At 47.6% G+C, this 15,459-nt stretch overlaps 1 protein-coding gene across 4 annotated transcripts in view; it reads right to left on the bottom strand.

Annotated features, from left to right (window-relative positions):
• Positions 1-1,407: 1,407 nt before the first annotated feature.
• LOC110533528 (rho GTPase-activating protein 32) overlaps positions 1,408-15,459 on the bottom strand; it is a 224,981-nt gene continuing 210,929 nt past the window's right edge. For all 4 annotated transcript variants that reach the window (XM_021617826.3, XM_021617827.3, XM_090186179.1 and 1 more), the window contains 10 exons: positions 14,999-15,143; positions 10,971-11,053; positions 10,502-10,609; positions 7,812-7,957; positions 7,334-7,535; positions 6,945-7,084; positions 6,738-6,809; positions 5,720-6,586; positions 4,596-5,236; positions 1,408-4,506 (listed from right to left, as the gene is read on the bottom strand). In XM_021617826.3, the coding sequence (XP_021473501.3) occupies positions 2,371-4,506; positions 4,596-5,236; positions 5,720-6,586; positions 6,738-6,809; positions 6,945-7,084; positions 7,334-7,535; positions 7,812-7,957; positions 10,502-10,609; positions 10,971-11,053; positions 14,999-15,143 (4,540 nt within the window). In that variant the 3' untranslated portion in view covers positions 1,408-2,370. The remainder of the gene's footprint in view (positions 4,507-4,595; positions 5,237-5,719; positions 6,587-6,737; positions 6,810-6,944; positions 7,085-7,333; positions 7,536-7,811; positions 7,958-10,501; positions 10,610-10,970; positions 11,054-14,998; positions 15,144-15,459) is intronic.

Genomic DNA, 15,459 nt, shown 5'->3' with positions numbered 1-15,459 from the left:
CCTGAGCATGAAAACATTGTCCGAAAGTGATGTGTAGCCTTTACCATCTCCCTCACTAATGAGTTGAGAGTGAGACTGCTGGACAACATCGAAGCATTGCAGTACATGTCAGTTTTCAATGTGGAGGAAACTCTAAAGCACAATAAGAGCCCTGGAGAAATAGAAAAAATAGCCAAGCTCCTTGGCTACTCCCCTGCAGAGATAGACAAGATTGTCCAGCAATGGCGTGCCATCCATCTTAGTAAATGGAATGAGACAAAAAACACACTGGGCTTCTGGAGTGAGATTTGGAAGTTCAGGGATGCAGCTGATATCAACCTGTTTCAAGAACTTGCCATGGCTGCTGTGTTTGTGTTGTCCTTGCCACACTCGAATGCTGAAGTCGAGAGTATTCAGCCAGATGAGTGTGGTAAAAAGCAAACTTAGAAATCGGATGTCCTTGCAGACCCTTAACTCCATCCTGTACATTCGATATGGACTGAAGCTGTCTGGTGAGGCTTGCTATGAGCACCAGCTGCCTGATAATGTTTTGCACCTTATTTGCATATCACATCCTTACTCATTTGAGTCAGCTCCCTCAGTTGCTGAACCTGCCATAGAGAGAGAGAGCCTTGACCAAAATGACAATGACCCACTCTTTCTGTGAGCCAACACAGTCTGTGTGTACTTTCCTTACTGAGGAGTTGGCAACACTGCAGCAGATACAGTGCGGGTATAGTCAACTACATGATTGGAAAGAAACAAACTCATCACTGGACTTTCACCACCCTGTGAAGTTCATCATTTATTTCTAGCCTAATAAACTGCATGCTTTCCCGAGTTGTAGTGGGAGGCACACACCCACCATATCATTGTGTGACTCCAAATGTACTTCTAATGGTCATTCTATAAATATTTGTGCATAAAAAGGCACTTCCACTTCTCGCATAATTAATTTTACTAATACAAAAACAACCCACCTTGTCTAGTGTACTTTACCAACAAATTTGTTTACCAACAAATTTGATGTTTCCATCAAGCCTGTTGTTCCATTTTTTTATCCAACGTACTTTACTCACATAAAAAAGTTAGATGGAAACCTGGTTTAAGAACTGCATTTGAAATTGAATGAGATTAATCTGAATCCTCTGTCAATTTGACTGTCTGTTGACAAATTGCACTGAAAGCAGACAGTTGATTCCGGAAAGGTTATCCCACTTTTTTTCTTCAAAATGATCCCAAACATTTATGCTTTAAAATGACTATGGTTTTCGACTCTGGGAACATATAAAACAATATTTTTCACATACTCTGAAAATGAGTATATACATTATTTCAAAATGTACTGTAGTGAATTCACTTGCTCGAGCTGAGCAAGCATTTCAATTTGTGTGAAGTGTTGTAAAAATATCAGTTTCTTCGAAATAATACATTTTTCATAATTTTATTAAGTTAGTCCATTGAAGTTCTTTGCAATTTACAGAAAAAAACAAGACTACAAAACAAAACACATTGTAAAATAATTATTATTTTACAGCTCCCAAGGTAACATTGTCATTCTCATAACCAGTCGTTAGCCCATACATGAGCAGGAATGCTTTCACGATCAAAAAGACTGCCAAAATGTTTTGTCCCTCTTACAATGAAGAACAAGCCTCTGTACCAAAAAATTCCATTATATTTAAATTCACTCTGCTTTATAGCAAAAATACATACAATCTATGAATGGCACAGTCACATAGCAAATAAAATATGAACATAACCCTACTGTACTAGGTGAAAGTACCCTGTGTAGTTCTAGTACTCTTGGGCCCGACCCCAATTCAGAGATGTTTGAAGACTGAAACATATTGCACCGCCATGTGTACACAGAGACGATGATTTAAACAGATTTTCTCCCACAACAACTTGTACTGTTACATCCAGAAAGTACAATGGATACAGTGGTACATAGAACTGTTCTGTAAGTGATTGAAGAGTACATGCATTTCTAAAATGCAAACCTTCATCCCTGTTATGCTGGAAATCAAACAAAAAAAATCCATTTTTACACATTTACATTTTTTTGCAATTCTGGTTTCACATACCTTTTGTTTATAATATCATAAACATTTATATGATCTGCCACCATTTCAATGAGTCATGACCACGTGGCTTCTTAGAACAATTGAAGAAATTATGGTTAATTCAGTACATTCTGTAAAAAGTATCTTATAATTAGATTTTTATAATTCATAAAAAATACAGGGAAGAAAAATAATGTGAAACGGTCCAACAACAGTCCACTGTCCTGCAGAGGCTGTGGAACTTTGAATCTCGAGTTGAGTCCCTTATTTGCTTCCTAAAACCCGGGCAAAAGTTTGTTTGACACATTTTTCTCAAGTCTCTTCTTCATTCTGCATGTATTTCTGTCTCGGGCCTCTGCAGGGCCAGTTCAGCTGGGATGAAGGCACCCTGGCCCAAGGCAGTGGAGTACGCTCTGTTGCTGTGGCTGGCCGTGAAGCCAGGGTTGGTGGGGAAAGAGCCCGAGGAGCCCCCACAGGGGTTTTGCATGGGGGCCTGTGGCTGAGGTAATGCTGCTGGGTGGTAGTCATCCATGTTGTCGTAGTGGGACTGCACCGTCATGGTGCTGTGTCTCTGCAGCCCCCCGTGGGGCTGGTATGAGTATTCTCTGTCTGACTTGGGCATGGCAGCTTGGCTGTAGTGCTGCTGCTGCTCTCGGACGCATTGCGACCGCTCAGGCTTGGGAGGGGCCTGCGCTTTGACGGGGGCCGACTGTTGTTGCTGGTCATCTTTGTCCTGGTAACCAACGGGTGTTTTGGCCCTGTTCGGATGCCGGTCTGGATTGGACAGTTGGTAGCGAGGTTGGAAGCTCCGAGCTCCGTCCCCTGGGTCGTGTCGACTGGGGTCCTGCTGATGGGACTGGTTGCGGGGTGGGTGTTGGACTTGGTGCGAGTGGGAGGCCTGGCAGGTCCTGGAGCTGCTTTGTTTGTCCCCAGTGGCGGTACCCTGACAGTGGTTCTCTGTCTCCATGTACATGAGGACGTCAGGGTCTGACACCAAGTGTCGGGGAGCGTGCTGGGAGCCTGGCGGTACGCCGTAACACCCATCTTTACTCTCGGCAGACATCAGCACGGATTTGCTGGGGTCTGACTTACTGCGCAGGTGTAGGGTTTCGTACCCTCCCAGGTCGCCAGGCATGAACAGGCCTAAGTTGTCATACTGAGACATGACAGGACCCCTGACCTTATACCTTGCCCGGCTCTCCCTGCGGATGGAATGCATCCGGAGCCTTTCCGACTCTTCGGGGTCGCAAGCAAAGTAGAAGGCGGCTCCCTTGGAGCCGTGGCCCGGGGACACATCTCTGCTGAACAAGCTTTGCTCCTTTCCAGGTGGAAGGACGGGGCGGGACAGGTAGTGGTAGCCACCCGCCTTGCCCCCCGACCGGCTGAGGGTGGGCACCAGGTCCCGGCTGCTGAACGAGTGTAAGTGCCGCAGCCGGATGGTCCCATAGGGGTCCACATCGTAGTAAGGGGCGTCCAGCGGGTTGGCGCCAGGCGAATAGGGGCCGTAACGGTACTGCACCCGGCCATTCTCAAAGTAAGGCTGGAGCTGGGTGACGTGGTAGTCGGCCTGAGAGAACTGTTGCGGCTGCTGCTGATAGGCCTTGCACTGGTAGAAGGGCCGCTGGTAGTACAAGAGCTCGTCGTCCGGAGGAACCTCGGTCCGCTGGATGGGCACTGAACGAATGGTTGAGGGCACGTGTAGCGAGTGCACCCTGCGGATGGCGGGGTAGACTGGGGCTCCCTCCATGGGACCATAGCCCGGGCTGGGGGAGATGTACTCACCCCTCCTGGGGGGCCCGCGGTGCTTCATAGACTGGTGGTAGGACCTGGAGTGAGCATGGGTGTTGTAGCGGTGGTCCGTGCGGGTACTGTAAGGTATCTGAGGCTCTGACTTGGACACGTAGGAGAGGTGTGACGGAACACTGTCTGGCCGGTAGTGGTATGAAGGTTTCCCCACGGGAATGGCCCGTTGGTGGTAGTAGGCCTCCTTAGGAGGCTCCAGTAAGGCAGCTTCTCCCTTGGTGTGGTAGAGGTAGGCTGACTGGTGGGTGGAAGACTTTAGCGTGGGAGGGGGAGGATGGGTGAGGGCCTCTTCAGGAGTGGAGGCCTCTGCCAGGATGTTGTGGAAGATGGCAGGGTTGCCAGCCTCTGTGTGGCTGAGCACAGCGGTTGCCAGTTTGCTCTCGATGGAGCGGACGGGAGGCGTTGGCGGTGTTGGCCCATGGGCATGATGGCGGGTCGCAGGCTCCATGCGGGGCTCTACTGGCTTTATGGCCTCCCATGGTCTCTCCACTTGCTCGGCTGGGGTGGGGACCACTCTGGTGTTAGGCTGGGGATGGGGCTGTGACTGGGCCTGTATATGAGGCTGTGATTTAGGCGGAGGCTGAGGCTGCAGAACTGCCACTGGCTGCTCCAAAGGTTTCAGAAGAGTTGGCGACCAGACGCTATCATTTACATGGACCTGAAAATTAACCAAAAACAATTCCAGTTGGCTATATAGTTACTATTTCAAAGATATGCTGCAAATAAGACACATTTTAGGCAATTTACCTCAGGAGCAGGCTGTGGCAGGACACCCATCTCCTTGCTGCTGGGAGTGGTGGTGGAGGATCCAGTGCTGCTGACCGCTACCTGGCCCATGGCGGGCTGCTGCCTCTCTGGACTCCTCCGAGTGGGGGACACATGGGCAGGAGGTCTGGAGGGAGTGGTGATACACGGGTGGTGGGGGGATGCTGGTGGGGTGAAATCTATATCCTGTCTGGCTCTGGGAGGAGTGGAGGGGGACTTAGCACTGGCGGACGTACTGATTGACTGATGGCTGGCTGACTGGCTTGGCTGTTTGTCAGTAGGGGTGGTGGGAGGGAGAGAGGAAGAAGGGGCGATGTTTGGGGTGGTGGCGCTTAGGGTTGGGTTCTGGGCTGCTCCTGTTCTGGGTCCCTTCTTGAGGGAAGTCTGGGGGAGTGGGGCTGTGGGAGGGGTCCAGTCAAGGGAGTGTGAGGGCACCTTGGGCCTGATGGGGGACTGGGTCTGGGAGGACCTCTGGGTCAGGATGGAATACTGTTGGGCGGACTCTGCCAGGGCCAGCATGTGGGCAGAGTTCTTCTGAGGGGACAAGGGAGGAAGAGGGGACACGGAGGGGGAGCTGAGAGGGCTAGGGGTACCCTTTGGAGAGTCCAGGCTAGCTACGGCTCCTGAGAGGGGGGAAAAAAACAGAAGGGAACTGCAGTGTGAGGAAAGAGAGAAGAAAAAGTATGCTAGAGGGAAAGAAAAAAGGCAGGCTTGGTCTTCAAGAATAGGAGAGAGGGGGAAGAGTTAAGCATGGCACTCGGGGCAAAATAATGTGGAAAACTTTCTCTGAGCTGAAATCCATGCAAGGTGGGGAAACTAAGCCTAGAAACAAAACAGGCATCATCGATCAAACCATTATCAAACATAGGCCTTATAATCTAAAAAGAAACATGACAATCATATATTTAAAGGGACAGTTCACCTAAATTACATATTGGTTTCCGTACCCTGTAAGCAGTCTTTAGACATGACCTCCTTGTCCATAGACTGCTTACAGGGTAAGGAAACTAATATTTAATTTTGTAATTTGGGTGAACTATACCTTTAACATAAAAAAGAAACAAAGTGAATACAAATTCAATGTAGCGGCTGTATGTATCACTGACCTGGCTGTTCCTGGCTACTGGTTGCTGAAGGTTGCTGGGCAGTGCTCTCTTCTGTTGAAACTTGGCTCTCAGTGTTGATGTCATTGTCGAAGGTGGAGAGTTTACAGTGCAGCTCCATCTGGAAGGCGTCACTCAGCGACGGCTCCCCTGTCCTCAGCAGCACTGAGCCCATTAATGGAGGAGAATCCCCGGGCTGTCCCGAGGAGGGGGGGGGGGACTGGGGAACAACGTAGTTTTCTGTAAGCCTACTGGGAAACGCCATGGCAAATGGCTCTGAAATGGCTAGAATGGTCGCCTTAAACTTTATAGGGGAAACAACCTGTAACGGTTTGTCTGGGAAAGACACGGAGCAGGTCAGCTTCTTGCTCTCAGCTTTCTTTCTCGTGGCCGGGCTGAGGTCGGGTGACAGGAAGGGGAAGGTGAACGTCCCCGGGAAGGAGGGTGAGACAGGCACCGAGCCATTGTCAATGCTGCCTTGGCTCCTCTTTAGACTGGTGCTCTCACCCGCCGCGCCCATGGCTACATCACTCAGCCCGAGGGGGAAGGAGAAAGAGCCATCATGCAGGCTGCACTGGAACGACATGGGGTCAAAGTCCAACGAGGCCATGCCGATGTCGGGGAGGCTAAGGTCCACGTCTTCGTTGGCCAAACACGGAGGCGAAATGAGGGCGGGCACGCAGATGGGCCCCTCGTCCCCGTTGCTGTCCCCTCTGTCGTGGGTGGGGCCCCCACTGTGGTCCTGGGTCAGGTTGTCGTAGAAGTTGCAGTGCTGCCAGGTGTGGCTGTCCAGCAGGTCCCCATTGAAGGAGGCCGAGAGGGCATCGCTGCTGGAGCGGGGCCGCCGCGGACGGTACACCTTCGACTCTCCTATGGGGGTCGGGGAAATCATCAATTCAAAGACAAGTCACATTTTTTATTAGAGAAAATTATCTACTACTACATTACTACTTGGACCATAGCACAGACTGCCACTCAAGAATAGGCTCAGTCAGCCGAGAGGAGCCCCATGGAACATTACCTTCAACGTTGTGTGAGGTGAGTGACTCCTCGCTTTTGGCCGATCGGAGCGTCCCAGTGTCCCCTCTGCCTCCTGAAACACACCACACTGACATTAGTTTACATACATTAGGACAATCAAATATATATCCTACTTTAGTCTATTTGTGAGAAGGGTCAGAGAGAGTGATGGGTAGAGTTTGGATGGAAAAAGGAAAGGGAATCTAACCTGCCATGGCCTGGAGTTCGTTGGGTTCGCTGGGGTTGCGGTGCAGCTTGCGCTTGGACATGGACGAGGACTTGCCCAGGTTGAAGAAGGAGCGCCAGCTGCCCACCGGAGACTTCTTGGACTTGATTGGGGGCCTCTTTCTGTAGGGGGTGAATGGAGAAAAGTAAAAAGTGATTTGGGACAACAAGTAGTCCTATGTCCTTTTGTAATCTGTGCCTAAAGAACACGACTCATATTTATGAAACAATATAACTATGCGTTCATGGTTTGATGGTACGACATTCACATTTAAGTAGCGTGTCATTTATGCTTCCTCCATTTCCATGCTTTATACCTCATAGACAAACATTGTCTGTTAGAAAGATACCAGGGCCTCAGGACGTTCATACCTCTCAGTAGGGAACTCGATGATGGTGTGGAACTTGCCCTGCAGGGCTGCAGGGCCCTCCCCCACCTCAATGTACTTGCTGTCGGCTGTGACGGGGGAGTTGATCTGGGCCTGGGTCCGGGCCTGGGCCTCCTCCAGGGTCAGCAGCTTGGTAGAGGGGGATAACACCAGCAGGGACTTGGGCCGCGACAACGAGTTGTGTCCTAGGGAAGAAATTATCATCATGTACACTATGTTGTGGAAGAGACAAATGACTTGAATAAATGTGATTGTTCTGAGTAAGCTACTTTTTCTGAATGAAAGGAAACTTTGGGCCAGGGAAGACTTGGGTCAGGTAGATTCTGTATGCACACAATTTTCTTGTGCATGACAAATTATGACAAAGAATCGTCACTGGCATATAAGAATCCTCCAGATTCATTTAGCACCATAGCACATAGATGAGTATAGATAACCTCCCAACAGGTTGACATGCATACCTGCTCCCTCCCGTATGAGCGAGCTGAGCTTGGGGTTGAAGAGGACGTCTACGTGGTTCAGTATGAACTCCACCACCACTGACTGGATGCGGACCTCCATGAAGGCTGCCGTGCCGCTGAAGCAGGCTGACTCTATCTGCTTGGACCTGGGGAGACCGGTAGGGAAACAACAAGGGGGATCAGCCATGGGGAAAGTCAACCAAATTCAAATGGTTTTCAACAAAGACTCATGTCATGTGTTTTTGTGGCTTAAATTCAGTCATAACAGGCATTGTTGGTACAAGACTATAGTAGCAACTATAGAAACTTAGAGCAGTGGTTCAAAGTTTTTATAGTCCCGCACCCCTTCAAACATTCAACATCCAGCTGCGTAGCACCAGGGTCAGCGCACTCTCAAATGTCGTTTTTTTTTGCCATCATTGTAAGCCTGCCACACACACACACTAAACGATACATGTATTAAACATAAGCATGAGTGTGAGTTATCATCACAACCCGGCTCATAGGAAGTGACAAAAATCTCTTATAGGGCCAGGGCACAAATAATATTATTATTTAGCCATCTTACATATAAAACCGTATTTGTTTATCAAAAATTGTGAATAACTCACCACAGGTCAATGTGAAGGGTATGCTTGAAAGGATGCACATAACTCTCCAATACAACCCAACATTGCAGAGAGTCTCAGTGTTAAATAATTTTCCATACACAGTCTGTGCCTGTATTTAGTTTTCATGCTAGTGAGGGCCGAGAATTCACTCTCACATAGGTACGTGGTTGCAAAGGGCATCAGTGTCTAAACAGCATGATTTGCCAAGGCAAGAAACTGAGTGCAGCCCTATCCAGAAATCTAGCAGTGGATTCTGATTAAATTAAATTGTCACAGAACCGCTTGTTGCAATTTCGATGAGGCTCTCTTGTTCAGATATCGGTAAGTGAACTGGAGGCAGGGCATGAAAGGGATAACGAATCCAGTTTGTGTCGTCCGTTTCAGGAAAGTACCTGCATAATTGTGCACCCAGCTCACTCAGGTGCTTCGTTATATCACATTTGACATTGTCCGTAAGCTTCAGATTATTTGCACACAAAGAATAATACAATGATGGAAAGACCTGTGTGTTGTCCTTGTTAATGCAGACAGAAAAGAGCTCCAACTTCTTAATCACAGCCTCAATTTTGTCCAGCACATTGAATATAGTTGCAGAGAGTCACTGTAATCCTAGATTCAGATCATTCAGGCGAGAAAAAACATCATCCATAAGGGCCAGTCGTGTGAGAAACTTGTCATCATGCAAGCGGTCAGACAAGTGAAAATTATGGTCAGTAAAGAAATCTAAGCTCATCTCTCAATTAAAAAAACGTGTCAATACTTTGCCCTTTGATAACCAGCACACTTCTGTATGTTGTAAAAGCGTTACATCATTGCATCATTGCATAATGCAGAAAATACACAAGAGTTCAGGGGCCTTGCTTGAACAAAGTCAACCATTTTCACTGTAGTGTCCAAAACGTCTTTCAAGCATTCCCTTGGTAGCAAAAGCCTCTCGGTGGATGCTGCAGTGTATGCAAGTGGCGTCGGGAGAAACTGCTTGCACGCGCGTTACCACTTCTATGTCTCCCTCTCATGGCTTTTGCGCACCATCAGCGCAGATACCAACACATCTTGACCACCATAGTCCAATTGATGTCACAGAGCTGTCCAGTACTTTAAAAATATCCTCTTATGTTGTCCTGGTTTCCAGTGGTTTGCAGAAGAGGATGTCTTCCTTAATTGACCCCCCCATAAACATAACGGACATACACCAGGAGCTGTGCCAGGCCCGCCACGTCTGTGTTACTCATCTAGCTGTCATGTATATAATTCACTGGCTTGTATGGGAAGCAGTAATTGTTTCAAAACAGCTCCTGCCATGTATGTCACTGATGCGTCATGAAACAGTGTTGTTTGTATCGTTTTTGTGGGCCTTTTCCCCCAGCATTGTCCTAGCCCAGCATTGTCCTAGCCCAGCATTGTCCTAGCCTCCGCGGCAGCAAGAAGAATTAAGTCCTCCACAACAGTATGGGGCTTGCCTGTCCTAGCCACTCGGTAGCTCACCATATAAGACATTTCTATAGCCTTCTTATTAATGGTATCTGTTGCTTTAATACATGTTTTACTGCTCGAAAGTCGTCCTTTTCTCACTCAAAAAACTCCTGTGGCGTATATTTCAAATTGTCATGTTTTTTTTGTCATGTCTGCGCAAGAGTGAAGGTTTCCGCGAGAGTAACAGTTAACGTGATTGGATGTTAATTACTTGACTAGGCTACCTGTATTTGACATTGTGTTATTACTTCGCTGAACACTTGGTTTAATTTTATTTTTTTGCAGTGAAACGAGGCTACTCAGGCGAGAAAAAAACCTCACCCGTTGGAATAGCCCGTTGGAATAGCCCGTTGGAATAGCCCGTTGGAATAGCCCGTTGGAATAGCCCGTTGGAATAGCCCGTTGGAAAAGATTTAATGTACCGTTGATTAAAAAAAAACGTTTGAAATGTGAATCACATTTTTATTTGGCGTTCCCAAGACGGCATTGCATACCCCAGTTTGGCAATACCTGACTTAGATTGAGTACATGAAGTTGCTCTATCAATAATACTGAGATATGAACAATAACATGACTTTTAACAAGACAGTAACAAAGTTGTCTGACCTCAGTAGGTTGGGGGCCCAGACGATGGCCAGGTTCTTGCTGTGCATGTTGGTAACATAACTGAAGGTGGCCAGATGGGACAGGTGCCTCATGAGGAACTCCAAAGTCCTGGGAACAGGATGGAGGATGAAGAACACAATTCATTTACACCAGTTCTACTTCATAGAGCCTCATTAGCTTCAGTAGTACTGTGCTATTGTTATAAAAGCAGGCAGTGTATATCTGAACCAGGTGAGGTGTTCTATGACTACTTCTATGAACTTTTGACCTAATTGTATAATCATACCATTCTAGAGCTGTATGAGTGTAATATAATAACCATCCACTATGTTTTTATAACACACATATTGTATATTATGACACCCTTCTGATGCAAAAAATATATATATTGACATCCTGTTACGGAGACAGTACTGTGTGTGTTGTATCCTGTGAGTTCCTGCAGGGGGCAGCCTGGCTCTGCTCTAACCTGTAATGCGGCGGCGGCAGCTGCTGGATGACATCATGTATTTTGATGAGCCGCTCCTCATCTGTAGCTGCGGAGACGGCCTCCTGTGGAGTGGAGAGGAATGAGGAAGACTGAGGGGAGGATGGAGGGAGTAGAGTGGTACGGGTCAGTGCCTCTGGGTTCAGAAGTGCTTACTGCTTGACACCTCCACCAAGTTAGTTGGCCAGGGGTGGTGCAGAGAGGAGGCACTTGCACAAAGCTTGGCTGAGCCAAAGGGGCATAACGCTGTCTGCACTCCCTCCTCCACCCTTTCCTTTCCCGCTCTTCCATAGCAACCAGCAAACATTTACACCCAGACTATTTGGTTTGGTGAGGGTTTTGATTTCAAGTCAGAGAGAGTGTGGTTTGTCTTATTTGTAATACTAGTTTAAAGTGGATGCCATGTGCTTAGGTTTTGGAGTGGGGTTCTTCCAAAAGTGTAGTGTTTGGTGAATTGAGAATGAGATCACTGAGGGGCCATGACTACCTTGATATTTTGATTAGGGGGGGAATGTATTAGATTGGCCCATCCTCATAAATACAGTACTTATTACACCTTAGATGAGTGACATTTGAACCTGGAAAGAGTCTTGAACATACCCCCCGCAGAGATAGAAACAAAAATATGTGGCAGGGTCTACAGTCAATCACGGATTACAAACAGAAAACCAGCCCTGTCACGGACCAGGATGTCTTGCTCACAGGCAGACTAAATCACTTTTTTGCCCGCTTTGAGGACAATACAGTGCCACTGACACGGCCTGCAACCAAAACATGCGGCCTCTCCTTCACTGCAGAAGAGGTGAGTAAAACATTTAAACGTGTTAACCCTCGCAAGGCTGCAGGCCCAGACGGCATCCCCAGCCGCGCCCTCAGAGCATGCGCAGACCAGCTGGCTGGTGTGTTTACGGACATATTCAATCAATCCCTATCCCAGTCTGCTGTTCCCACATGCTTCAAGAGGGCCACCATTGTTCCTGTTCCCAAGAAAGCTAAGGTAACTGAGCTAAACGACTACCGCCCCGTAGCACTCACTTCCGTCATCATGAAGTGCTTTGAGAGACTAGTCAAGCACCATATCACCTCCACCCTACCTGACACCCTAGACCCACTCCAATTTGCTTACCGCCCAAATAGGTCCACAGACGATGCAATCTCAACCACACTGCACACTGCCCTAACCCATCTGGACAAGAGGAAAACCTATGTGAGAATGCTGTTCATCGACTACAGCTCGGCATTTAACACCATAGTACCCTCCAAGCTCGTCATCAAGCTCGAGACCCTGGGTCTCGACCCCGCCCTGTGCAACTGGGTACTGGACTTCCTGACGGGCCGCCCCCAGGTGGTGAGGGTAGGCAACAACATCTCCACCCCGCTGATCCTCAACACTAGGGCCCCACAAGGGTGCGTTCTGAGCCCTCTCCTGTACTCCCTGTTCACCCACGACTGCGTGGCCATGCACGCCTCCAACTCAATCATCAAGTTTGCGGACGACACAACAGTGGTAGGCTTGATTACCAACAACGACGAGACGGCCTACAGGGAGGAGGTGAGGGCCCTCGGAGTGTGGTGTCAGGAAAATAACCTCACACTCAACGTCAACAAAACTAAGGAGATGATTGTGGACTTCAGGAAACAGCAGAGGGAACACCCCCCTATCCACATCGATGGAACAGTAGTGGAGAGGGTAGTAAGTTTTAAGTTCCTCGGCATACACATCACAGACAAACTGAATTGGTCCACCCACACAGACAGCATCGTGAAGAAGGCGCAGCAGCGCCTCTTCAACCTCAGGAGGCTGAAGAAATTTGGCTTGTCACCAAAAGCACTCACAAACTTCTACAGATGCACAATCGAGAGCATCCTGGCGGGCTGTATCACCGCCTGGTACGGCAACTGCTCCGTCCACAACCGTAAGGCTCTCCAGAGGGTAGTGAGGTCTGCACAACGCATCACCGGGGGCAAACTACCTGCCCTCCAGGACACCTACACCACCCGATGTCACAGGAAGGCCATAAAGATCATCAAGGACAACAACCACCCGAGCCACTGCCTGTTCTCCCCGCTATCATCCAGAAGGCGAGGTCAGTACAGGTGCATCAAAGCTGGGACCGAGAGACTGAAAAACAGCTTCTATCTCAAGGCCATCAGACTGTTAAACAGCCACCACTAACATTGAGTGGCTGCTGCCAACACACTGACTCAACTCCAGCCACTTGAATAATGGGAATTGATGGGAAATGATGTAAAATATATCACTAGCCACTTTAAACAATGCTACCTAATATGTTTACATACCCTACATTATTCATCGCATATGCATACGTATATACTGTACTCTATATCATCTACTGCATCTTTATGTAATACATGTATCACTAGCCACTTTAACTATGCCACTTTGTTTACATTCTCATCTCATATGTATATACTGTACTCGATACCATCTACTGTATCTTGCCTATGCCGCTCTGTACCATCACTCATTCATATATCTTTATGTACATATTCTTTATCCCCTTACACTTGTCTGTATAAGACAGTAGTTTTGGAATTGTTAGTTAGATTACTTGTTGGTTAATACTGCATTGTCGGAACTAGAAGCACAAGCATTTCGCTACACTCGCATTAACATCTGCTAACCATGTGTATGAGGCAAATAAAATTTTATTTTATTTGATTTGAAATATAAACTCAACATGTAAAGTGTTGGTCCCATGTTTCATGAGCTGAAATAAAATATCACAGAAATGTCCCATATGCACAAAAAGCTTATTTCTCAAAAATGTGTTTACATCCCTGTTAGTGAGCATTTCTCCTTCGTCAAGACCATCCATCCACCTGACAGGTGTGGCATATCAAGATGCTAATTAAACAGCATGATTGTTACATAGGTGCACCTTGTGCTGGAGACAATAAAAGGCCACTCTAAAATGTGCAGTTTTGTCACAACACAATGCCACAGAAATACACGTTTTTTTGTATTTTACCCCCATTTTCTCCCAAATCTGGTCTCATCACTGCAACTCCCTAACGGACTCAGGAGGCGAAGGTCGAGACATGCATTCTCCAAAACTTGACCCGCCAAACCGCGCTTCTTAACACCAGCCGCACCAATGTGTCAGAGGAAACACCGTCAACTGACGACCGAGGTCAGCCTGCAGGCACCTGGTCGGCCACAAGGAGTCGCTAGAGTGCGATGTGCAAAGTAAAGCCCCCCCGGCCTAACCGGGAACGAACCCGGGTCTGTAGTGACGCCTCGAGCACTGCGAGGGAGTGCCTTAGAGCGCTTTGCCACTCGGGAGGCCTCAGATGTCTCAAGTGTTGAAGGAGCATGCAAATGGCATGCTGACTGCAGGAAGGTCCACCAGATAATTTAATGTTAATTTCACTACCATAAGCCTACCACAATGCCAGTTTAGAGAATTTCGCAGTACGTCCAACTGGCCTCACATCCGCAGACCATGTGTATGGTGTAGTGTGGGCAAGCGGTTTGCTGATGTCAACGTTGTGAACAAAGTGCCCCATGGTGGCAGTGGAGTTATGGTATGGGCAGGCATAAGCTACGGACAACGAACACAATTGCATTTTATCGATGGCAATTTAAATGCACAGAGATACCGTGACGAGATCCTGAGGCCCATTGTCGTGGCATTCATCCGCAGCCATCATCTTGTGTCAGCATGATAATGCACTGCCCCATGTCGCAAGGATCTGTACACGATGCATATCTGTATTCCCAGTCATGTGAAATCCATAGATTAGGGCGTAATGAATTATTTGAATTGACTGATTTCCCTATATGAACTGTAACTTAGGAATTGTTGCGTTTACATTTTTGTTCAGTTCATTTTGGACATGGAAATTCGACTCCAGCTCTGGACTGTGCGAAACCTAATAAATACCATCTAGCAACATGTTAGTGTGGGAAAGCGGGATTTGTTTATTTTGGGTGGAGAAGGACACTCAGGGAGGGTGCCTACACTGTGCCAAGAGAAGGTGCTTACAGAGAATTTCTCGTAGAGCTGATAGGTGAGCAGGGGGTTGGGCAGCTCACGAAAGTAGAGCTTGCACAGGGAGCCTACACAGTGGATGTCCTGGATGTACACGTCTTTAGTCAGGTCGGGGATCTGCTCTGAGTCAAACTCATGCCTAGTGGAGGGAGGGAGAGAAAGAGAGAGAGGGAAAGAGAATTGAGAGAGACATACATAAACCAAGTTTTTATCCACAGTTTTAGGCATGTGAAGTCATGACATAGATCTTTTTATGTCAGTAAAATAAATAATGTGAGAAATGGAAGTGGAAACTCATTTATGTGTAAATATCTATATAATAACCACAATATCGAAGTAAACACAATGATTATGGTGTGTGGTCCTCCCACTACGACTCGGGAAACCATTGCAGTTTACTAGGCTACAGATGGAATGAGTTATGATGAACTTCAGCGTGGTGAAAGTGCACAGTA

This window comes from Oncorhynchus mykiss, chromosome 10 (assembly GCF_057628025.1).
Source record: "Oncorhynchus mykiss isolate SJ-2025 chromosome 10, ASM5762802v1, whole genome shotgun sequence".
Taxonomy (NCBI): domain Eukaryota; kingdom Metazoa; phylum Chordata; class Actinopteri; order Salmoniformes; family Salmonidae; genus Oncorhynchus; species Oncorhynchus mykiss.
Note: the sequence above shows the minus strand (reverse complement) of the source record. Positions and strands in the feature narration are given on the sequence as shown.